Source organism: Aphelocoma coerulescens, chromosome 21 (assembly GCF_041296385.1).
Source record: "Aphelocoma coerulescens isolate FSJ_1873_10779 chromosome 21, UR_Acoe_1.0, whole genome shotgun sequence".
NCBI lineage: Eukaryota > Metazoa > Chordata > Aves > Passeriformes > Corvidae > Aphelocoma > Aphelocoma coerulescens.
In genome coordinates, this window is record NC_091034.1 from 5,741,343 (window position 1) to 5,762,754 (window position 21,412).

Below are 21,412 nucleotides of genomic sequence, written 5' to 3' on the forward strand. Positions count from 1 at the left end.
GGGAGGGGCCAGGGCTGTCCCTCTCCTCTGCAGAGCTGGGATTCCTCTGGCAGGGTCGGCTCTCAGGCTCTACCTGCCCAGGAGCTTTGTGCAAATACGAGAAGCAATTCGGTCACACTGCCTGGTGCTCTCAGAGCCTTGGGCACTTTCACAGGATGTTGTGGAAAACCAAAAAGGGGAGGGTAAATTTTCCTGGGAAACACACTGATGCTGCTAATTTACCTTTTGTTCCCTCTGTACCAAAGCCACCCTGGGCACTTTCCTGTGGGGGCCCTCTGAGGCTCCCCAAAATCAGCCTCACCTGTGCTCTTGGGTGCAAAGCTGACTCGCAAAGGTGTCGCACCCACCTCCAACTCTGCTTTGCTCAGGGAGCTGGTTCCGTTGTTTTGGCCTGCTGGAATGAGGCTTCCCACACTGGACTGGCTTAGAACCCTCCATCTGCCCTTTTCCATGGCTTTCCTAACCATTCCATAAAGGAATGTCGTCTCCAAATTCCCTGCTCCAGCAGCAGATGGGAATTGCAATGGAGAACAGCACGAAGCCCACAGGATTTGTGGAGGCTGCTGTGTATCAGCAGAGAAGATGCAGTGATTTGAAATCATTCATAGAATCTCTGTGAGCAATTTTAGAATCAGAGCCACAACCAGATTCTTATCTCTGTGCTCAGGCAGAGCTCTGCACCCCTCAGGCTGCTGGAGCACGGAAAAGTTCCTCTTTCCACTTAAATTACGGGCCAAGCAGCAGCGGGCAGCGCAGAGGGAAAACCAGGCCAAAACAACGGTGTGAATCAGAGACCTGTGCCACAGATACCATCAGCACGGGGGGAGGGCACCCTGGAACCCCCGGGAGAGCAGACGTGTCCCAGCTGCCCCAGGGGAGGGGAGGTTTGCCCAGCACACATTTCCTTAAAGCTGGGGAAGGCTTTATCCCGTGGCCTCTCTGCTTGGGGAAATCCAAGCATTTCCAGGAGCTCCACCACCCTGGCTGAGCATGGCTCTGTCCCAGCACTCCCAGCCCATGCTGGGCTCACAGGTACCAGGTAGGGCAGGGAGCTGTCCCAGCCTTGCTCAGGGCACAGCCGACGATCCACGTGACCCATGTGTCACCCCAACCTCAGCACTGTTCCAGGCTGGAGATGCCTCAGCTGGGAGCTGCACGTGGCTCGTGACGACCGCAGGCAACGTGGCCTCACCTTGGAGGAGCTTTGCCAATGTTTTGCTGGGGACAAAGGACAGGATGATGTTTCTGTGGGAGCGCAGAATTCTGAATTCTTTTGGGGGGGTTTCAGTTAAATGGGTTGAATTTGCCCTTCCCTGGTATAACTCCAGTGGCTGTGCCAGAATTGCACCAAGGACAGGTCACACCTGGCTCTCTTCCCGTGGTGCTTCACCATTCAGCTGGATGGGAAGGAAATGCTGCCGTGGGGTTCCAAGCTGTCGCTCCTGCTCAGGCTGTGCTGGCTCAGTGGCACCGGTTTGGAAGGTTGGAGGGGCCAATCTTTGATTGCACTGCTGCAACTCGTGTCTTGCTCATGAAATCCTGGGGCTGCTTCAGCGTTATCCAGTTTGGGAGAGGTTCATTCCGATAAATTAGAAAGGAAAACTCTGGAGAGATAAAAATGCAGGACGTGTAGGTCGGATGCGACAGGTTTCCTTCTCAGCCCAAAGTCCAGACGACTCCCTGAGGCCCTCTCATCCATCTTCTGCTCGCTGGGATTTTGCTGGGATGGCTGCAGCACCACTGCTGCCTCGCCTGGGCTCCGGCCAGTGCCTTGTGGACCTCTCAGAGGTGGTTGATGGGGTTAAAGGTCCCCGACTCTGAAGCTGCTCCTGCCATGTCCAACCAAGCCCCCAGAGAGTTCTGGGAGGACGTGTGGAGGGGAGCGTTCTCAGACAGGGACAGCATCATTGCATAAGCCTGGGGGAGAGAGGGATGCAGAGGACACGAGTGAGAACAGCATGGAAACACTCCGTGTAAGACACAGCACCCTCTAACGCCGCACACCCGGGCCAGCAGCACCCTCTGCGCTGGGCTGAGCTCACAGCCACGCCCCAGGATGGCACCTGCCACTCCAGACAGCAGATTTGTCATGGTTGATAGGGATGGGCAGGAGACAGCATCATTGCCACCGGCTGTCACAGGACTGAACCCATCCTGCACTGCCCTGCGCTCGGTCACCAACCCCCACACGATTCCAGGCTCTGCTCCCAGGGCAAAGCAGCTGCTACTGGGGCTTGTTCTTAAAAAAAGCACATCCCCAGACAAGCCAGAGGCTCGGGGAGGCTGGGCTGGGGCAGCAGTGCCTTGGGAACGGGGCAGTGATGCCCAGTGGGAAGTGGTGAGCAGCTGCTCATCCTCACTCGATGCCTGGCATGGGCCCACTGGCGATGCCAGTGTGGGTGTTTAGGAATACAGAATTCTCGTGGTCAGGGTGGATTTATTGCTGCAGTGAAACCCTTAAAGGTGTCTGCTGAGACACTTGTTTGCCCTCTAACAAACTGCTGGCTCCTTGGAACCTGGCTGCTCTCCCTCCACCAGGACACAGGATTTGTCTCACACACCTCTGTGTCCTTTCACACGAGGGGTGGGAGGACATGGACAGATGATAACCTCATAGAGCAGAGGTGAAAGCCAATGTCATTGTCACCCATGGCCTGAAAAGGAGGAGGACACCGTCCCCACCCTCCCTGGCCCAGGGAAGAGGTACAGTTTTGTCATTTTGTGGACACACATGCTTCTAAAATTGCTTAAAACTAAGCCAAAGGAGTGCTGTGCTGCTCACACAAGTGTTTCCTATTGTTAGCTTAAATTATTTAAGTTTCTTATTGTGATTGAAGTGTAAAATGGAGTGAAAATCCCAAAAATACCCTCCCAGATCCAAGCACAGGCTGGACCCAGCAGGGTGGTACACATTGGGAAAGAGCTGCTCCCAAAGAGTGCATTTGGGTGTTAGGACACAGGGAAGAGTCAGGCAAGTGGCTTGTGCTTAAATGGGTGTCACCCCAAAAACCCACTGGGCTCTCTCTCCCAGCAGCAACCCCAGCCTCACTACTGGCACCCACTCTGAAGGAAGACAAAAAATTTCCTGAGTTTTGGGTGATGCTAAATCAAAAATCATGTTCTGCATGGTGGCTGCACTATGCTACTGCTCTGCTGGGCATTTGAAATAGATTTGGGGATAAATTCTGTTGCTTGAGGGTCAGAAGGGGACTCTGAGGTGAGAGCTGTGCTCATCCAGGGGCTGAGTGTCCTGTCTCCAGCCCAGCCTGCTGAGGCACCTTCACAGAACAGTTCTTTTGTGAGAATCCTCATGGGGGGATCAAGAGATCAACTCCATAAACCCAGAGTGAGTATTTTGGTGAATGAAAAAGCAGAAAGCACACACAGACCTGCCCCAAACCTCCAGATTTCTCTCAGAACTCCAGTAATTCTGAGATACCATTTTGATGATTTTTTTTTGGTGGGTCTAAACTGGTCTGGCTCACAGATTTCTTTTTCCATTTTCTGGTTTACTTTTAGAAATCAAGGAGATAAACAGGGAAGCCCTCTAGACATGCTGGGTTGCAAATCCCGGCAGTATTATTATCTTTGACACCTGTTTTAACCAAACCCAAGGGCACTTTGTGGCTGTTTCTGCAAACCAAACCTCAGTGGTGACCGACAGAAGAGCCACCCTAAAGTATAAATAAATAAGGAGTTATAAAAACATTTATACAGACAGATAAAAACAGACAGATGCCTCTCTCTTCCTGTAAACCCTGCTCTCACTGCACAGGCTGAGGTAAATCCATCTAAAGGTGATGCCCGCTCCCTTCCTCCTCTATTTCAGTTTAGTTGCAACAAGACACGTTCATGTGTGTGTTAGAATTCCTGCTGGAAAGGGGGAATAACCCTCTGGAAGGGGAAAAGAACCCGCTGGAAGAGGAAAATAACCCTTGGCTAGAGGAGGCCAGCTGCTCCCTGATCCTGCTGTACACGCTGGCAGCAAGCTAGGAAAACGTTCTGGATATACCCACCTGGTTTTTAGCCTGCCTGTACAGAGTCTGTTTTATTGTCTCAGAGTCTAAGGTGGAATTAAACACATCTTTAACTTCAAATGCTTCCTCGGCTGCTTTGCGGAGATCCAGCCCCTTCCCAAAATTCGGCATCTGCTCCAAATCTAACAGGCCGGCTTCGTCCTCCTCAATACACCTGTACCAATGACCAGGGGAAGGGGTGACCTGTGTTAGCTCATCTGGCCCAGAGCCTGCATGCACCACCCACGGGGGCTCACGAGCCACATGCGTGAAGGGACGGACAGACGGACACGGAGACAACACGGGATGGGAGGAGCGAGAAGGAAGTGGAGAGCAACAAGCAGCAGGTGGCTGAGATTCTCTCTGAGGTTCTGGGTAAGGAATTGCTCAGTTTTGGGTGACTTGTGCTGTGAATACTCCCAGAAACCAGGGAAAACTGCAGCAAAACCAGAGCTGAGCCCGTGCTCTGCGCAGCAATCTTTCATTTTAAAGGTGTTCGGACATGGCTTGACCTTGGGGGAAAAATCCTTCATTTTTAATAGAAGCATGGAATCTGGTTTGGGTTGGAAGGGACCTTAAAGTGGTCCTGTTCCACCTCCTGCCACAGGCAGGGACACCTTCCACTATCCCAGGTTGTCCTGTCCAACTTGGCCTTGGACACTTCCAGGGATGGGGCAGCCACAGCTTCTCTGTGCCAGGGCCTCACCTCCCTCACAGGGAAGGATTTCCCCTGAAGATCAAACCTAAATCTCTCCTCTTTCAGTTTAAATCCACTCCCCCTTGCCCTGTCACTCCAGGCCCTTGGAAAGATTTTCTCTCCATATTTCCTATAGCTCCCTTCAGGCACTGGAGCCTTCTCTCTCCAGGCTGAACAACCCCAGCTCTCCCAGCCTTTCCTCCCAACAGAGCTGCTCCATCCCTCTGCTCATCCTGCTGCTTCCTCTGAACTCTCTCCAGCAGCTCCAGGTCCATCCTGTGCTGGGACCCCAGAGCTGGAGGCAGCTCTGCAGGTGGGGTCTCACCTGGGCAGGACAGAGGGGCAGGATCCCCTTTTTACCAGAGCTCTGAGAATTCCTGAAGCCAAGAATATTTTGCAACAACTCCAAGGGCCAGAGCAGCACCAAAGGCATTGCACAGACACCTCTTCCCTTGCCCTGACCAGAGTTTTGGAGAGAAAAACAACATCTGCTGAGCTGTGGTACCCTGAAAACTCTGAGTTTTGTGTCTCTTCTCCTGATCCAGACCCCTCAAGCCTTAGACATCACCCCAGACTCTCCTTGCAGTCCACTTGTCTCGTGTCCCCCACCGTGGTGAAATGGAATCTGGAGTGAAGGTTTGAATCAAACGCATGGCATGGCTTGGAGAACAAACCCACAGCACTGACGATGCACCACGGACACGGGCAGGGGGCTGAGCCCCCCGAGGGGAACGGCCCCCTCACCTTCGGGTGTGGTCAAAGCTCATGGTGAGAGACGTGGGCTCCTCATCCTCCTCATCCTCGAATGCTCCTCGGGGCTCTGCCGTGGGCGACGCCGTCTCGTCCTGGGACTTCCCCGTCAGGCTGTCGTCATCTTCCTCTTCCAGTTCTTCGTCCTCATCATCCACATCTTCTGTTTTCTCGTTTGCCAGTCCGTGGCACTGGGAATTGCCGTCAATATCCTGGATTTCTGGCCTGAAATATTTGGTTGAAGGGGAGGGAGGAGGAGAAGAAGAAGAAAGAAAAGGAAAGAAAAGGAAAGAAAAAAAAAGATGGCAAATGTTTAAGTGATGTATTCCCACTGGAATGCCAGACTTTGGTAATGTCCTACGTAGACATGAACACAGAACACATTTATGTACACATATATGTTATTTAAAATCTAACAAGAAGAAAACCAACGTGCTGCAGGCATTTAAAAATCACTGTTCCTAAGGGCCAATAAGCCTGTCGAGAATACACCAGCCCCAAGGCTTTTTGAACTACGAATTTGTGCAGTCTGGATTTAAATGCTGTTTTTTCATCACTTTAAATTTATCATCTGTGGGACAAGCAGCCTTCCTCCTTCTCCAGGCTCTGTCCTCCAATTATTTCCCTTCAAGCAGCCAGGAGGAGGAAGCTTCTACCAGCCAGCCTGAATTCCCTCTCCTATTATTCTGCTGTTCATGCCTGTCCTACCAGCAGATAATTTCATTTTCTTGCCTACCTTTTATCTGCTAAAGCTGACGCTTGATTCATCTCGCTATTTGCAATAAAATTTCTGATTTCTGAGAAATAGGAATCCTCTTTTTCGTCTAAAAGTGCATGGTTGTCTGATTCCGAGTTGGGGGAGGAGGCGCTGGTCCCGAGGTGGTTGGTGATGACTCCGGAGTGCTGGCTCACTGCAGGGCAGGAACATGGAGAGACAACAGGACAGAGAACAGGAGACTCCATCAGGTGTTGGCAAGGCCAGGATTAAGAGGGAACATAAAGGAAGAAGGTTCTCAACAGCCCTCTCACTTTATATTAATGATTGAATACTCAAGAGGAAAGTCACGGAGCAAAGCTCCCAAGGGAAGATTGTGTTCTCCAGACTGAAATCCAGGTGATGTTCAGCAATTATGGACAACACACACAACCCAAGAACCATTGCAGGGCTCTTTGCCTGTACCTTTTCCATAACAATTTTCCCCCATGCTGGGAAATCACTTACTTGGCTTCATCACAGGAATTCCTTCCTTCCATTTTTTACGTTAAAACAAAGCCTATTTATCTTCTGGAACTTCCAAAAGACCCCTACAAACAACCCTACAAACTCATCCTTAGGGGACAGTGCATTCCAGCTGATGCCTTTTCCTGGTCTTAAAATCAAGAGTCAGACACGGTTAGAAGGGGAAAAGGGATTTTACCTTGGTGTTTATTTTAAGGATCCTTAGGTGCACACGTCCAGGTCATGTGCATCGAGATGCACCCTGCCTGAGTATCCCCAAAGATCGGGTGTAACATTAGAGGTGTTTCTAATTAGCAGATCTATCAAAGATTCCCCAATGAGAGGCTCAAGTGAGCCCCCCTCCCCAAGGAACCTTCCCCTGGATGGTTCTATCTTGGTTTACAGAATGTGTTCTGGAGAGGACCTTGGGCTCTGGGACACGCTGATCCCTGGCTATGAAGCTTCTAAAATGTTCAGTCTCTTAGCTGAACAAACAAGTCCAAGAATGTAGGCAAAAAGCACTGAGAATACAGAAATTGTAAAAAAGGCATAACAGGGGTATAAAAGAAAAGGCAAAAAAATCTTCATGGCATCACAGCGAGGCTTCCCAAAGGCCAGAGAGCGCAGAGCACGGAATCTCCTCTCTCCAGTGATCCCCAGCAGAGCCACAGAGCCTTTGCCCACCTGGAACGTTCTCGTGCTCGTGCTTCTTCAGGTGCCTGTCGAGGTTGGTCTGCTGCCCGAAGCACCTGTTGCACAGGTGGCACTTGAATGGCTTCTCCTTATTGTGGATGTTCCGGACGTGCCGCTGCAGGTTGGAGGAAATGCTGAATGACCTGTCACAGTATTTACACCTGGAAATGCCAAAGAGTAAAACGTGAGGGGGGAAAAAAACCAACCCAAACAGCAAAAAAAGAGAGGAAAATTTAACTATCGATACCCCAGGAAATGTTGGTCTATAAATCTTGACTCGGCCGAGGGAAGCACAAAGCATTAATCAGCCCAGACAAATCTGATATTGTTGTTACTCAAGGAGCACAAAGAAAGGATTGAGATTAATTAGGAAGCGAGTCGTCCAAACAAATAAGAATTTGAAATGAAATAATTACTTTTCCACATATGGATGTAGGAATGAGAGAGGTGGATTTATTCCTTCCACTTTTTTTTTTTTTTTGTGGGGAATCAGGTGAAATATGGCTGTGGAGGGAGGACAGGGAAGGGAGAAGAAGAAAGAAGGGAGGTGAAATGTATAAAGTAGTTATTAACTGGCAAATCCCTGCATGACAGTTAGCTGGACACACAGAAAATTCCGGCTTTATTTGCGAAATTCCTTGTGGTACTGGAGATGCAGGGAGTGCAGTGTGGCTTTAAAGGCAATTATGGCTATTCTTGTAGCAAAACAGCTCCCAAGAAACCCACCATCCTTTCCAAGCAGGATAGGATTTACTCCTAGGAGCGAATATCTGGTTTATGATGAAAAGCTGGAACGCAAGGAGCCAAACCAGGACGTTCAGGGGAGCTGCTGAGTGAAGAAATATTCCCTGTCTCAGCTAAATCTCCTCAGGACCCACGGCAGACGGGCTGGGGGGGTTGTTCAAAGCCATCACCCCCATTTTTGGGTTTAGATTGCCCCCAAATAAACTGGAATTGCTGAGGGTGGTGCCGGGCGGGCTGAGCCCAGCGCAGAGCGGGAGCTGCCGGTGGACTGAAGGTGGCAGCTCCGAGCTGCGGTGGAGAGTTTGGGTCTAAAACTCCTGAAAACCTCATTCCTGCCCGAAGCCGCCGGATCCCTCGCTACATCTCCCTTTAAACACGTCACTCGTACCTCAGCAAAGCTGCTCCCCCACGGCTCCGCTTCCAAAACCCACGAGCAGCAGAATCTGTCTCCGCTGCAGAGCCCCACAAACCCTGGGCGCTCACAAGATTCAAACTCTTCCCAAGCCCTTGTAATTCCAGAACAAATCCACTCCAGCAGGGCTGCTCTGAGCTCCTCTAACCCACAGCAACATCTGCCCCGCGGAGCTGAGCTGCTCCTCGATGGGAATCCTGGAATTCCAGAATGGTTTTGGGAACTTGAAGCCCGTCCAGTGCCACCCTCTGCCGTGGGCAGGGACACCTTCCACCCTCCCAGGGTGCTCCAAGCCCTGTCCAGGCTGGCTTTGGAGACTTCCAGGGATGGGGCAGCCTGTGCCAGGGCCTCTCCAGCACTCCAAGACATGGAGATGGAGGGGCATCCACGCAGGTTTTGGGGGTACCTGGAGGCAGCTGCTGATGTGCACAGACTCACCCCGTGCCTGCCCCGCTCAAGGATGGAACTGGATTTCCCTGGACACAGAGGACAGGGGGTTCTTCCCTACAGACACAGCAGGTTCAACTGCGAGTGTGAAAGATCCCCCCTGTGAAACACACAGACCCCACTTCCAGATGTGCTCCAGCTGTGATTTTTATTCGGTCTCTAAAAATAAATGGGTATTATTTTTGGAAAAAGCAGGGATACATTTATGAAACACTCTCCCTCCCTGAACGTTTATGGGTTCCATGTCCACCTCCGAATTTCCTACTGCTAAATCTCCAACAAGAATAAAGATATTTCAAATAATGCACCTTTATTAGGATTAAGAAAGGGAGAAAGCAAAATCTCTTTTCAAACCACAGCTTTTCCAGACTTCTGAAGTCTTTCCTCTTCATTTTTTTTTTCAAAAAACCCCAAATAAATCCAGAAAATAATATGTTATTTGAACATGAGCAAGGACAAGCACAGTTTCTATAAGGAGAGTTCAACACGGATTTCCAGCACCAAGGAATCCTCTCAGATTCCTGTTCAGCACTCCAGCAAACTGCAATGTCCAAACCTGCCAATATCCCCAAATTCCTGCTATTCCATGGGATTTTCAGGAGTGGTTTTGTCCAGTTTAAATGAGGAGCCCTCTCCTCATCCCTGCTGATGCCAGGCCTTTTCTCTCCCTGCCTGTCCTCACCAGCTCCTAAAAAAATGCTTTTTTCATGTGTCCCAGTGCCTGGCACAGGGGATACCTGGCACAGGGGATACCTGGCACAGGGGATGCCTGGCACAGGGGATACCTGGCACAGTGGGCACCGGGATAACCCAGCTCCCCAGCCTGGCTGTCCCTGCCATCACCCCCAGGAGCAGCTCCAGCCATTTAAAGGCAGCCCAAGGCAGGAGTGACCCGGCCTCCTCCCTGTCCATTTATTTGGATGTTCAGGAAGCCTTTGAAAAGCTCCCCGTGACAAGTCCTCGCCTTAACCATGAGCTATGTGGATGCAGGGTCGGGAATGGGGAGGGATCAAGAGCTTGTTAAAAAAAATAGGAACCAGAGGGGCACTGGGAAGGAGCAGCGAATGCCTGGGAGCAAAGGGATGAGGGAGATGTCCGGCGTTATTTGTGGTCCCAGAGGGGTCGGTGCTGGTTTTAATCTAAATAAATGGCAGAGGAACCAGCTTCAATTCAGGGAGAGGGGTGAACGCGGAGGGAGGAGAAGAATAAAACTCAAAGGCAGCGGTGTTTGCTTTGCAAACAGCCCCACAAAGCTTCTCCCTTATCAGCTTAAAGGGCTGCAAACATCCAAAGTGGGAGGGAGTGACAGCAAGGAAGGAGCCAGGGCTGCAGCTGGGGAGCGCTGGGGAATGACAAGAAATCCTGGGAGCTGGAGGAGCTCCGGTACCTGGGACAACACGGGAGAAAGCAGGGAGCAAACCCCGGGAGTGTGGGGAGCAGCTCCTGAGTCCCTCTCACAAAGTTTTGCACCGAGCAGGGTGAGCTGGAGAAGAAGAATTGCAAGAAAAAAAACCACAAAACACACGGAGAGCAACTCCCCCTCCCAGCGACTCCTCAGCCTCGAGTGCATTTATAGCAGGGGGGAGCTCAGGCTGCGTTTTGAAAACCAGAAAATGAGAAATATCTTCAATATTGATCAAAATATGTGCAATCTTAGCTGTCAGGTGTGGTTGTGAGTTCCAGCTTAATGCAGATAACAGGACACGAGGCCTCCAAGGGCCTTTTTATCACTGAATTCTGAAATGCATAGCGCTGAATTTCAGGTTTGGTGCAGAAAAAATAAAAGAGGGAAAAGAAACTTGTTGAATTTCGCTGTAGGGGACAGGGTCTCAGAGTGTTTCACTTGATTTTTAGGAAGTGCATTAGCAGGTATTGCTCACTCCTCAGAAAACACGTTGCAATTTCCCTTTACAAAAAGAATCTGCCTCTTTTATTGCTCATGTGCTATTAATTCCTACTTTATATGTAATTAGACATGTAAGAAGTTTGAGTGACTTCCTAACTGCCCTTAAAAAACTCCAAAAAACCCATCACTTGATCAATGGCAATCAGGAATCAAACCCAAACCACCTTATTTTCTGGCCTGTTGTCTTTAAGAACATTTAAATTATTATTTGGATTAATATTTGAATGATTATATATAGAAATATTTTTATATAGTGACAGGGTAAAAAAAAAATAAAAATGGAACAATCAAAAGCAAAGTTGCAAAGGAGACAACAATAAAACACTGAGAAGTCAGCAACCTCCTTTTACCTGCCTGAAGTCAGCACTTAAAAACCAAGCTTTCAAAACAAGCCTGGCTGCCAAAGCTGCAAATCTCAGTTCTCTGAGAGGAAAAGCAAATCAATGATAATTAAAGCTCGTCTGTAAACGCAGCCCCGGCTCTCTGGGGTGCTGTTAGAATGCAACATTGTCCAGGAGTCAGACCTCTAAAAAACCCACACAGGCTATTTGCTGGGAGAAGACCAGATCAAATAAATCTTTATTTTCCTAACCTTTGTTAAGTTGCAAGTCTCCTTTTTTGGAAGAAAAACCGAAGGAACAATCTCGGAATAATCGGGAGCGAGCGTTTCCGTGGACAGGGAACACGCAGGGCCCATTCAGGCATCTCAAATAACACAACCCCAAACATCACAGCAGGGAATGGATCCAAAATATATGTCTGCTTTTTTTGGGGTGGTGTATTTTGAATTTACCTAATGTCTACACTTAAAATTCTGGTAGGAAAATAAACGTGATTCTCAGTGTAGCAGGGATTACAATGTGGGAGAGTCAATTCTTAGGTTAAACTGAGCATAAAAATGTGATGTATTTGACCACACGGCCTTTTGCTGCTCATAAATTTGTGTTTCTCTTTATTTAATAACTGCTCCATTTGCTTTGTTGTGAACTTATGGCTGTGGATGAAACGCTGCAATGTCAGCTACCCAAAGAGAAACAGAATTGTTGCCATTGTTGGACAACCTGCAAAACACTCGCTCACGTCATGGCAAACACAATGCTGGACTTGCAGTGAGCTCTCGATTCACCATTCCTTCAGGTTTGCTCATTTCTGGACCTCATTCTAACAAAAAAAAAAAAAGGGCATTTTTTTGCCCAAGTTTTTTAAACTGTTTGTAAAGCACTGGCAGAAAATTCTGGGGGGAAAGATTTCCATGAGAAACAGTTATTTATACACCTAGGCCCAGATAATATGTGCATTTTGTTGTGAGTTTTATTCAGATTTAAACCCTGACTCGGACAGGAGCCACAGAACCCACTGGGCTGGGACACTGTCCCTGTGCACACTGAAGCATCAAAATCACATCACCTTGTCCCCAACTGACAGAAAACAGCTCAGCCTCCTACCTTAAACACTCACAAACGTGTGAGACTCTCTGTGAATCCCCCCACTCCCAGACCTCCTTTTAAACTCCCTGATTGAAGCTCAGGCACCACCAAAATTCAGTTTGAAGGCAGGTAAATCGACAGGGTTTTTCTCGCCTTTGTGGTTTTGATCCCCTACTCCAGGCACCTCTGATGTTCTTTAAGAAAAGTCAAAAAAACCCAGCTAGCCCCAGCAGTGAAGGTCCTGGCAAGCCCTTCAAACCAGCCTGAATTTCAGAGCCATTCAGCACCTTCAGCTGTCCTTGAGATGAATGGTGAACGTGAGTGTGAAACAACACTGCAAATCAGAGCCCTCATTTGCCAGCATACATCTAAATATAAGTTAAGTGTCTATCTTCGAGCTGCCAAGCCTGATTATTTTTGGCTGGCACACATAATATACAACCCTATGAATCACTCTGTGTAATGCTCCAGGCCTGTGGAATTCTGCTGGCACAGCTTTATGGAGGGGAGGGGGGGGAGGAAAAATACCGGAGTGGTGAGTGAGGAGTGTTTGGGAAAGGGTTTTTTATGGGGGACAACATCACCTGTAAGGCTGCTCTCCAGTGTGTGTCCGCAGATGCCTCGTCAGGTTGGCTGAGCGTGGGAAGATCTTGCCACAGTACCTGGGACAGGGAAAGCCAAAGGAAACCGTCAGGAGAGCCCAGGGATGCCACAGCACATCCTGACACTGCTCCCAAAACCCCTTCAGGGACAATGGGGAGGATCAATCTGCCACCCCAGGGTTACAGGGGTCACTGTGCTGGCATCAGAGCTCCAGGAGCACCTGAGGGAGCTGGGAGGGCTCAGCCTGGGGAAGAGGAAACTCAGAAAGAACCTTCTCACTCCTACAACTCCCTGACAGGAGCGTGCAGCCAGGTGGGGTCGGGCTCTGCTCCCAGGGAATGAGGGACGGGACAAGAGGAAACGGCCTCAAGTTGCACTGGAGGAGGTTTAGATTGGATATTTGGAATTTTTTTTCACAGAAAGGCTTGTCAGATGTTGGAATGGGATGCCCGGGGAGGCGGTGGAGTCACTATCCCTGGAAGTGTTCAAAGCAAGTGTGGACACGGCACTTGAGGACATGGTTTAGCTACAGCATTCCTGCATCAGGGTACAGAGGGTTTATCACTGCCTGGTCAGATGGGCACTTGAGATGTTTCTGCATCTCCTTTATAGCCCTGTTGATGTGCTCATCATATGGAATCTGCTCTTTTCATCCTTGGAATTCACAGAATTTTCCTTTGGATAAAGGCTGCAGCACCGTGCTGTGGGTTAGGAGGCTGGCAGGCTGCTTAGAGCAGGCAAATGCAGCCACAGCAAATTAATAAAGGAAGGAACTCTGTTCCACAATAAATCTGGTTCACAGTAAAATCGAAAAGGTATAAATAAAAACACTAATTGGGAAAAAAAATACCAAGGATGAGGGGCTGCACTCTGTGACTATGAAACCTATTGTAGGAGGAAGCTATGACAGACTTTCTTAATTTCAGGGACCTTCAGCTGTCCTGAGGATGAACAGTTAATGTGAGTGTTCCCCAGCAGTGGAAATCCAAATGGTAACTTGTGAGTGTGCATCTAAAATTTAAGTTTAGTCCCTGTTGTAAGTAGAAACCTCAAATTTCTAAATACTCAACTGAAATCCGAGCCTGCAGCTTTTGTGGCAAAGTTGAACATAGAAGACATGTCAACCAAGGTTTGTACCCACTTTCTGCACCCAAAAAAATCTCCTCAGCAGGAGCCACCACGAGAACCTCGAGATAAAATTGCGACAGCAGACAGAGGTTTATTATTAAATACCCGTGATCTGCTCCAATTTGGAGCAGTGATGGGTACGTGAGGACTTCTGTGGATAGAACTGGGTTTGAAAAAGTTGTTTCCTGCATGCTGCTTTTTAAAATTCAATCATTTTTCCGTAGCTGAGGTTGGATACAGCTGGGACTGGCATTGGGAACACCAGAGACTTGGCCTGGGGGGCTGGGTTTGCTTGAGAATCTCCAGATCCGCTCCCAAGGTTATTAAAAATTACAAAGCAAACAGAAGATGCTGATTTCCTACCAGACAAAACAAACTGTTTCAGAGGGAATTCGTCATCCCAGCTCTGCTCTCATTCTGCCACCTCTTGTTTTCCCTGCCGGCAGAGACGTCGGCGTGGAGCTGCCCCGCTCCGTGCTGGCGCCCAGTGCAGCTGCCCAGCTGGGGTGGCACATGCCAGGGTGTTTCCACATCCTGGGGTGTTTCCACAGCCCTGTGGATGCCGTGGGATGCCCGGCTCACCTGCAGGTGTAGCGCTCCTTGCCCTTGCGCAGGATGGGGTCGGAGAGCGTGGGCGGCGGCGATCGGAAGTTGAAGGGGTGGTGGGGAAGGGGCTGCAGGGACGAGCCAGAGTCGGCCTTCATGGCTGCAAAGCTCTCCAGTTTCTCTGTCATTGTCTCGATGGCCGACATCTGCAAGGACAAGGAGAGAGCTCCTGTCGGTAAAATCCCCGGGAAGGGCAGGGTCTGATGCACGAAACACCAGTTTTGGTTGGGCAAAGGCTCCTGCTGGTGTCTGCTCTCTTGGAATTCGGAGGCACAGTGGGAAATGGAGCCACTGAATCCAGCCAGGAAAGGCAGGAGTAGTGTATTGGTCCTGCAGAAAGCAGGAAAGGCACAGCTGGCAAAGCCAGGCATTTAGGTCCCAGAAACTAGCACTTGTTCACTTTCTGCAGCGTGCCTGTGCTCGCTTTCAGCACTTCAGATCAAAACTAATCTCAGAATACACCTGAGACATCTGTTTTTCCTGGGATAACACTGAAACCAAATACCATGGTCAGATGCCTGAGGTAGAACTCACTACGCAAACCCAAACCAAAGTCTTGGGAAGCAGAGAGGTCTGACAGCTCCTACAGCATCCTGGGGGCTCGGAGGGACAGGGCAGTGAGGGGTGGGTGGGCAGGCAGGGATACAACCCCAGGATAGGGAGGACAGAAAATTTCTGGGCCCAAAGCTGAAGAATCCTGGCCAAAGTGGAGTGAGAGGGATGTGTGATGGCTGCTCGGGGAGCTGAGGAGAAGCTGAGGCTGAAGGGGTGAAGAGGAGGAGTTGGGATCAGTCTCAGGATGGAGCAGCTCCACAGGGAGCTTGCCTGGTGAAGAGGCCAACACTTTAATTATGGGTAGGAGAGGTTCAGCAGCTCCTAAAGGTGGTGGAAGGATGGGTGGGAGATGGCTGAACTTCCTGGAGTGAAAGGGAGCTCCAGCTAAACCCCTGGATGTGAGCGGTGGCTGGGTGAGTTACGGTCAGGAGGAGCAACACCTACACATCCCGTTGGGATGGGAGCAGCTGGCAGGCAGGCCTGGAGATGGGACACCAAGCAGAACATCCCTGGATGCTTTATCAGATTTAGTTTGTATGACTTGGCCACGTTCTCACAGACACGAGACTAAACACCACACCAGAAAGAGGGAGAAAGGGAACAACCTGGAGATACAGGAGCAGAGGAAAGCAAAAGAAGGAAAAACTGACTCTGGACTATGTGCAAAAAAAAAAAAATTAAAAATGGAAGTGCATAAAAATCCACTTTTACAGCACTTTTACTTTCATTACAGCGCAACAGGAAATCCAAGTCCAAGGGAGCAACGCAGCTCGGAGGACGCCGCCGACATCTCCGACATCCAGCTTCGTGCACTCCTGAGAGCATTTTCGAGATAGCAGGGGCAGAAAAGAGGGATAAAGCAAACAAGGCAGCAATAAAGCTGCCTCCTGGCTGCGCTGACATCACCGGGACAGGCGGGAGCAGCCGGGGCGGCAGCGAGGAGCGGAAGGCAGGAGGAAGCCATACATCACCCCGAGATGCTCGATTGTACAGGAAGGGCTGACCTTTTGCACGTTTACACTTTATTAAACTGGGCTTTAGAGGGGGGGGCAGAGGGGGGAGAGAGCCAAGATATTGTTTAAAAATACACGGCTATGAAAAAAAGTTGTCTTAATCACCCCCGAAGACATTGTGGAGGGCTGACAACCATTCATAAGCTGTGAAAGAGAGGAGCAGTAACCCCCATTTCCCGATAATAGATCCACAGCCCCTTAGCTGGAGGCTCCCAGCCCATGATAAATAGTAAGTAATACTTAGCACCAGCCACTTGAAAAGGTTACTTTATCATTTACAGCACCAGCTCTGCCCCAGCTGCCAGTCATGCAACAAAACCATCACGTTAAAAAGCTCTCCGGACCTTTCAGAGCCGTGCTCTCAGCCCTTCGCCCAGGTACCTGGAGCTCTCCTTTGTTGTGCCCTGTTCTTTAGGCACTTAGTCAGAGATATTTGCTGGCTTGAGAGCCGTAGGCTGGTTTTAAAATTCTAAACACTGGCCACGGCCTCTCCAGTGGCAAAGGCACTTTGCTATTTAGGGAACAACTGCCTGTAAAACAGAAAGGGGGAAGAAAGGAAACGTAACAGGTGAGGAAAGGCTTTCCATTAAGTTATCAAAAAGTTACACCGGTTATTTATGTTGTCCAGAGTTTCATTTGGAATGGACAGTGTAGGAAAACTCCCAGAGAGCACAGGAACTTCTGCCAACGACTGGCTAAGAAATAAGAGCTGCCTGAGATTCGTTTTGGGAGAGGAAACATCTCCTGAATGCTTTTATCACATCTTCTGGCTTCATCACATCCCAGTGAGGGCACTCCAAGAGAGCTGGGGATTAGTCACAGAGGAAAAGGCCGAGACCAGACTCGTGTTTAGAGTGAGACAAGCCTGAGTAGAACGTGACTCTGACTGACCAGGCACGGGAACGTTGGTCCTAATGAAGAAAGCAGAAGCAGGAGCCCTGGAGATGTGATTTCTTAGGAAAAGATCCAGGATCCAGAATTCTTAGGAATGCTGGGTCCAGAGAATTGTCACGGCCCCAAGGCTGTGAGAGCTCTCAGATACAGGGTGGGATTGTTGGGGTGCCCTGTGCAGGGCACAGGTTGGACTGGATGATCCTTCCAGCTCAGGATATTCCGTGACTCTGTGATTTCTGTACTGGAAAGGGATCTGGTGTTCCAAACCTCTCATACTCTGGAACAAACGCCCCGTGTTCCTTCGCTGTGTCTGGAACACCTGACTGACTGCAGCATGGGAACGGCGCCTCTCCAGATCGAGTGATCTGAGCACAGAGCTCGCCCTATTAAAAATCAGTTGTCAGGAAGCTTTGGGCTGGAGTGATTGTAAATTTGAGGCTATTCTGCGTGATAAGCTGTTAGAGATAACCAGACCTTCCAGATCCTTTCACTGCCATGGGAAGAGGACGTGGTCAGGATTTCGGGAACAATGTTAACAACCTTCCACCCAGAGCTTGCTCCTGCTCGGGGTCTGGACGTTTCTCATCGTCTCCTTGGGTTGCTTTGCCACGCTCCTCCCTGCTATCAGATTCTTTACAGGCAGATATCCCCACTATTCTAACTCACACAAACACAGGATGTTCTTGGCCAGCCTGTCACCATTATCCAGCCTGGATGAAGGAAAAATCGGGGGAAGTTATTAACCAAACTCTGAGGTTGGTGCGAAACAATGAGGGAACTAAGTTTAGCTGTGAACGCAACCAGGACCCAGCTTTCACAAACCTGCGAGTTATTTATCTAAGGTGGGAAACATTATCAGGGGAGAACAATGCCTGTGAATATAAAGGAGAGCACAATGAGGACCACGGGGCTGGGATCCCAGCCTGGGCACAGCAGGAGGGACGGGGATAGCTGGAGGCTGTCACACGCCTTTGGAGCAGCACGGCTGAACCCACTGCCCAGCACTTCCACCCACTCCTTGTGATGGAAGAGAGCTTCAGGCAGGTAGAAAATGCTGCTGCCTGGGGGCTGGGCAGTCCTTCTCTAGTTTGTACCGCTTTAGATGACCCCCCAGGTGTTCCCAGAGGAAAAAACACGCAGGCATTCTGTGAAAGGGGCATTTGGCAGATCCTAGGAGCTGCCCAGACCTCATCCCTGTTTTTCTGGCAAAAAGAAACAGCAAGGCACAACTGCCATCATCCTCCAGCTGTGAATTAAAAGTGTCTGGAAGGAACTGGTAGGAAAACAGTGGAGTTTCCAATCAAGCCCTTGGGTGAGGAAGAGTCTGACCCCAGTGATCCCAGGGATCTGTGTGCACCAGCTCCACCTCAGCATTCCCATCAGCATGGCACAACAATGTCACTGCTGTTACCTGGGGGTGAAAAAGCAGCGGGGAGGGTCGCAGGTACTTCTCCTTGAGGGCACCCACGGGGTCTGTCACCTTCCGCTTCTCCACCCTGCTGGACAACAACACAGAGGGTTACATACCTCACAGGCAGCCCCACGCAGCCACACCGTGCTTAAGTTACACACAAGGTTGTTCTCCTGCTCACACAAATGTCTTCCTCCCCCTTCTCCTGGACGCTACAAATTCTGATGCACAATTACCCCGCTGAAAGTGCTGGAAACAACACAAACAGAAATCCCCTCCTTCGGGCAGTATTTTTGACTAAGGAAACGTTTTGCTCCTGCTCTGCTGCAGTGGTTTATAAGCCTCTGCTGTTGTGAAATGTCATGGAAAACCCTGCATTTAGAGCAAAATTGTCTGAGCAGGAGAAGCTCTAGAGTCCACAGCAGGCAGCCCCTGCATGGAAAAAAAATTGTCTTTGAGAGTTTGTGTTTATCTGGAGAGTTAACAGTGGGCCAGACTTTGCAGCCCCAAGCGTGCTGAAATCATTAGGTGTTTCATATTTGTTTCCTCCCTCGCAGCTGAGACATAATTTGCATTGAGTTTCTTTGGCAAGCTCATGTGGACGACGGTTTAAAAAGTGAGGGACTGGTGGGAGACTTCTAAAGTGCCTCAGAAACCCGAGTTGCTCTGATATCACCTCAGCCCATTCAAATATTTCATGTTTAAGCACCTGAGATGCAAAAATGACCCTAATGTGAGGCTCCTACTTTTGAAAATACTGGCTTTGCTTCCACAAAATATTCTACTTGCAGGGAAACCCAAGTGTGGAACCACCAAAAAGACAAACTGAGATGTTCTCTGAGGGAAAAAAAAGTGTTGTGGAAGTAACTCCAACAAACACAGCTGCATCTTTAAATGGCTGGAATTGAGTCCATCCAGCTAAACCAGTAGAAATCCAAGAGTAAGAGTGATTTTAACTACATTAGTCCAGCATAAATTGAGAGCAAATTATTTTAGCTGCATTTCAGCTGATTGGTGTGTGGATCAAATTACCAAAGAGTTTAAAGAAGAGCCCTGCCGAGTGCAGCCAGCGAACTGTGCTTAATCTGAATTTAATTCTTCTTGGGTAGAGGGAAAGAGAAGAGCTGGATTGGAAATGCAGTCAGAATTAGGGGGCTTTGGAAGGGACGTGCTTTTATGGGGCTGAGTTGCCAGAAAAAAACCAAAGACTAAGTAAAAAGTTGCTCCCTGAGCCCCTCTGACCAGCACAGCTTTGCTCTCCGTGAGGCGCTGAAACATCCAAGGGAACATCCCTGATCCCAGCAGAGCCGTCTGGGGAGAGCCCTGCCTGCTCCACACACGTAAAAAACCTGGTGAATTGACAGCATTTCCCCAGCTCTGCCATCTCCCAGCACCGGGAATGGGAACACAAGGTCCGAACGTCCCCGTCAGAGCCGAATTCTGCAGCGCCCGGAGGATTAAGCCGATCGTTTCGGCCCAGTGCCTGAGAACGTCACCCCCACAGGCCGAGCTAAAAATGCCCCCATTTCAGGCTGTCTGGCTGCATTAAATTATATCAGCAGGAGAAAATGTCAAGGATTTAAGTGGCCTTTGGGAGCAAAAAAAACGGAGGAGCCAAATGATGTGAGAGAGTCTGATAAAGGGAAGTTTAGAAACAAAATATTTCCATATTTTTCAAGCTGGGACTTGGAAGCTGGGCTGTTTCGCTCATTACATCAGAAGTCTGATTCGCAAGCAACGCCACCGCTGACTTTCTATTTTAACACATGACTCAAACTGTGTGCATCCCATGGAATGCAACAAATGATGCCCCCATCCTTCCCTTCCATCTGTCTTCTGGGCCTTTACGGTTTTCCCGAGGCCACTGTTTTAATTGGCAGCGCCTTTCCCAAGCCGTGTTATTTCAGCATTCCCGCTGAGCGTGCCCAGAGGTGGCAGGACCCTACATGGATTCTTTTGCCTTTCTATCCCATTTAGGGATTTTATTTTTTTTTTTCTTCTTTCCAGGAGTACTTTTTACGAACACTGCTCACACCATGCCTGATTTCTCCAGGGGGAGATGACCACGGTGGGTGCCAGGCAGGGCACAGCACCTCCCTGGCTGGGAGGTGTCCTCATCCCAGATGGCATTGTGTGGGCACATCACCCCTGAGAGCTGCCAGAGCGAGAGACGCTCGTTTTCAGCACTGAGGGCTCACTAATCCTCATCCCAGCCGACAGCTCCTTGGCCTGGCCAGACACTGACATCACTTTTTCCCACAGTTATCAGCCCTGCGACAGCGGCCGGCGGTGACATCGGCGCTGTCGTGGTGCTCGCAGCCCTTTGAGCGCCCACCCTGGCGCTGGCACCGTCATACCGTGGTGGCTCTGAGGCTTTCCAGGGCCAGGGACACAGCAGATCCTGCAGGGGAACAGCCATCAGTCTTCCAGCAGGCTGGGCACAGCAAGGATCACCACGCATTCAGCACAAGGAATGCAAGGACAAACTGTTCACCTCCACGAACTGAATCCAGGAGCCCTCCAGGCCAAGCCCAGGAGCCCTCCAGGCCAAGCCCACGTATCCAAGTGGATGCTGTGGAGCATTTAGACACGGTAATGGCTGATTTAGAGGTGGTAATGTCTAAATCAAACTAGCTCAGGACATGTCTTTTCCCTGGACTTTGCTAAAACCAAACACGCCACGTCCACCTTGTGCAAAGGCAACGCCAGATGGGTAACAGATTTACTGTCACCCTCACCACAAAGTTTTAATAATTTTCCTTTGGAAACAGGTTTTATAAAAAGCTCTCAAGCAGCAAAAGCCCCAAGTCTTCCCTTTTCGCCTCCTCCTGAGCTGATTCCTTCTGGAAGTTTAGCTGGCATTAGGATAACTTCACCCAGCCTGCTCTACA

The 21,412-nt window shown here is 49.7% G+C and overlaps 1 protein-coding gene across 1 annotated transcript in view; it reads right to left on the minus strand.

The window, feature by feature from the left end:
- The window catches only part of PRDM16 (PR/SET domain 16), a 294,806-nt gene continuing 273,394 nt past the window's right edge, over positions 1-21,412 (minus strand). The window contains exons 10-17 of the mRNA XM_069034721.1: positions 18,522-18,606; positions 14,625-14,794; positions 12,896-12,973; positions 7,367-7,536; positions 6,200-6,374; positions 5,458-5,688; positions 4,017-4,191; positions 1-1,917 (exon numbers count right to left, since the gene is read on the minus strand). Coding sequence (XP_068890822.1) covers positions 1,783-1,917; positions 4,017-4,191; positions 5,458-5,688; positions 6,200-6,374; positions 7,367-7,536; positions 12,896-12,973; positions 14,625-14,794; positions 18,522-18,606 — 1,219 coding nt within the window. The 3' untranslated portion in view covers positions 1-1,782. The remainder of the gene's footprint in view (positions 1,918-4,016; positions 4,192-5,457; positions 5,689-6,199; positions 6,375-7,366; positions 7,537-12,895; positions 12,974-14,624; positions 14,795-18,521; positions 18,607-21,412) is intronic.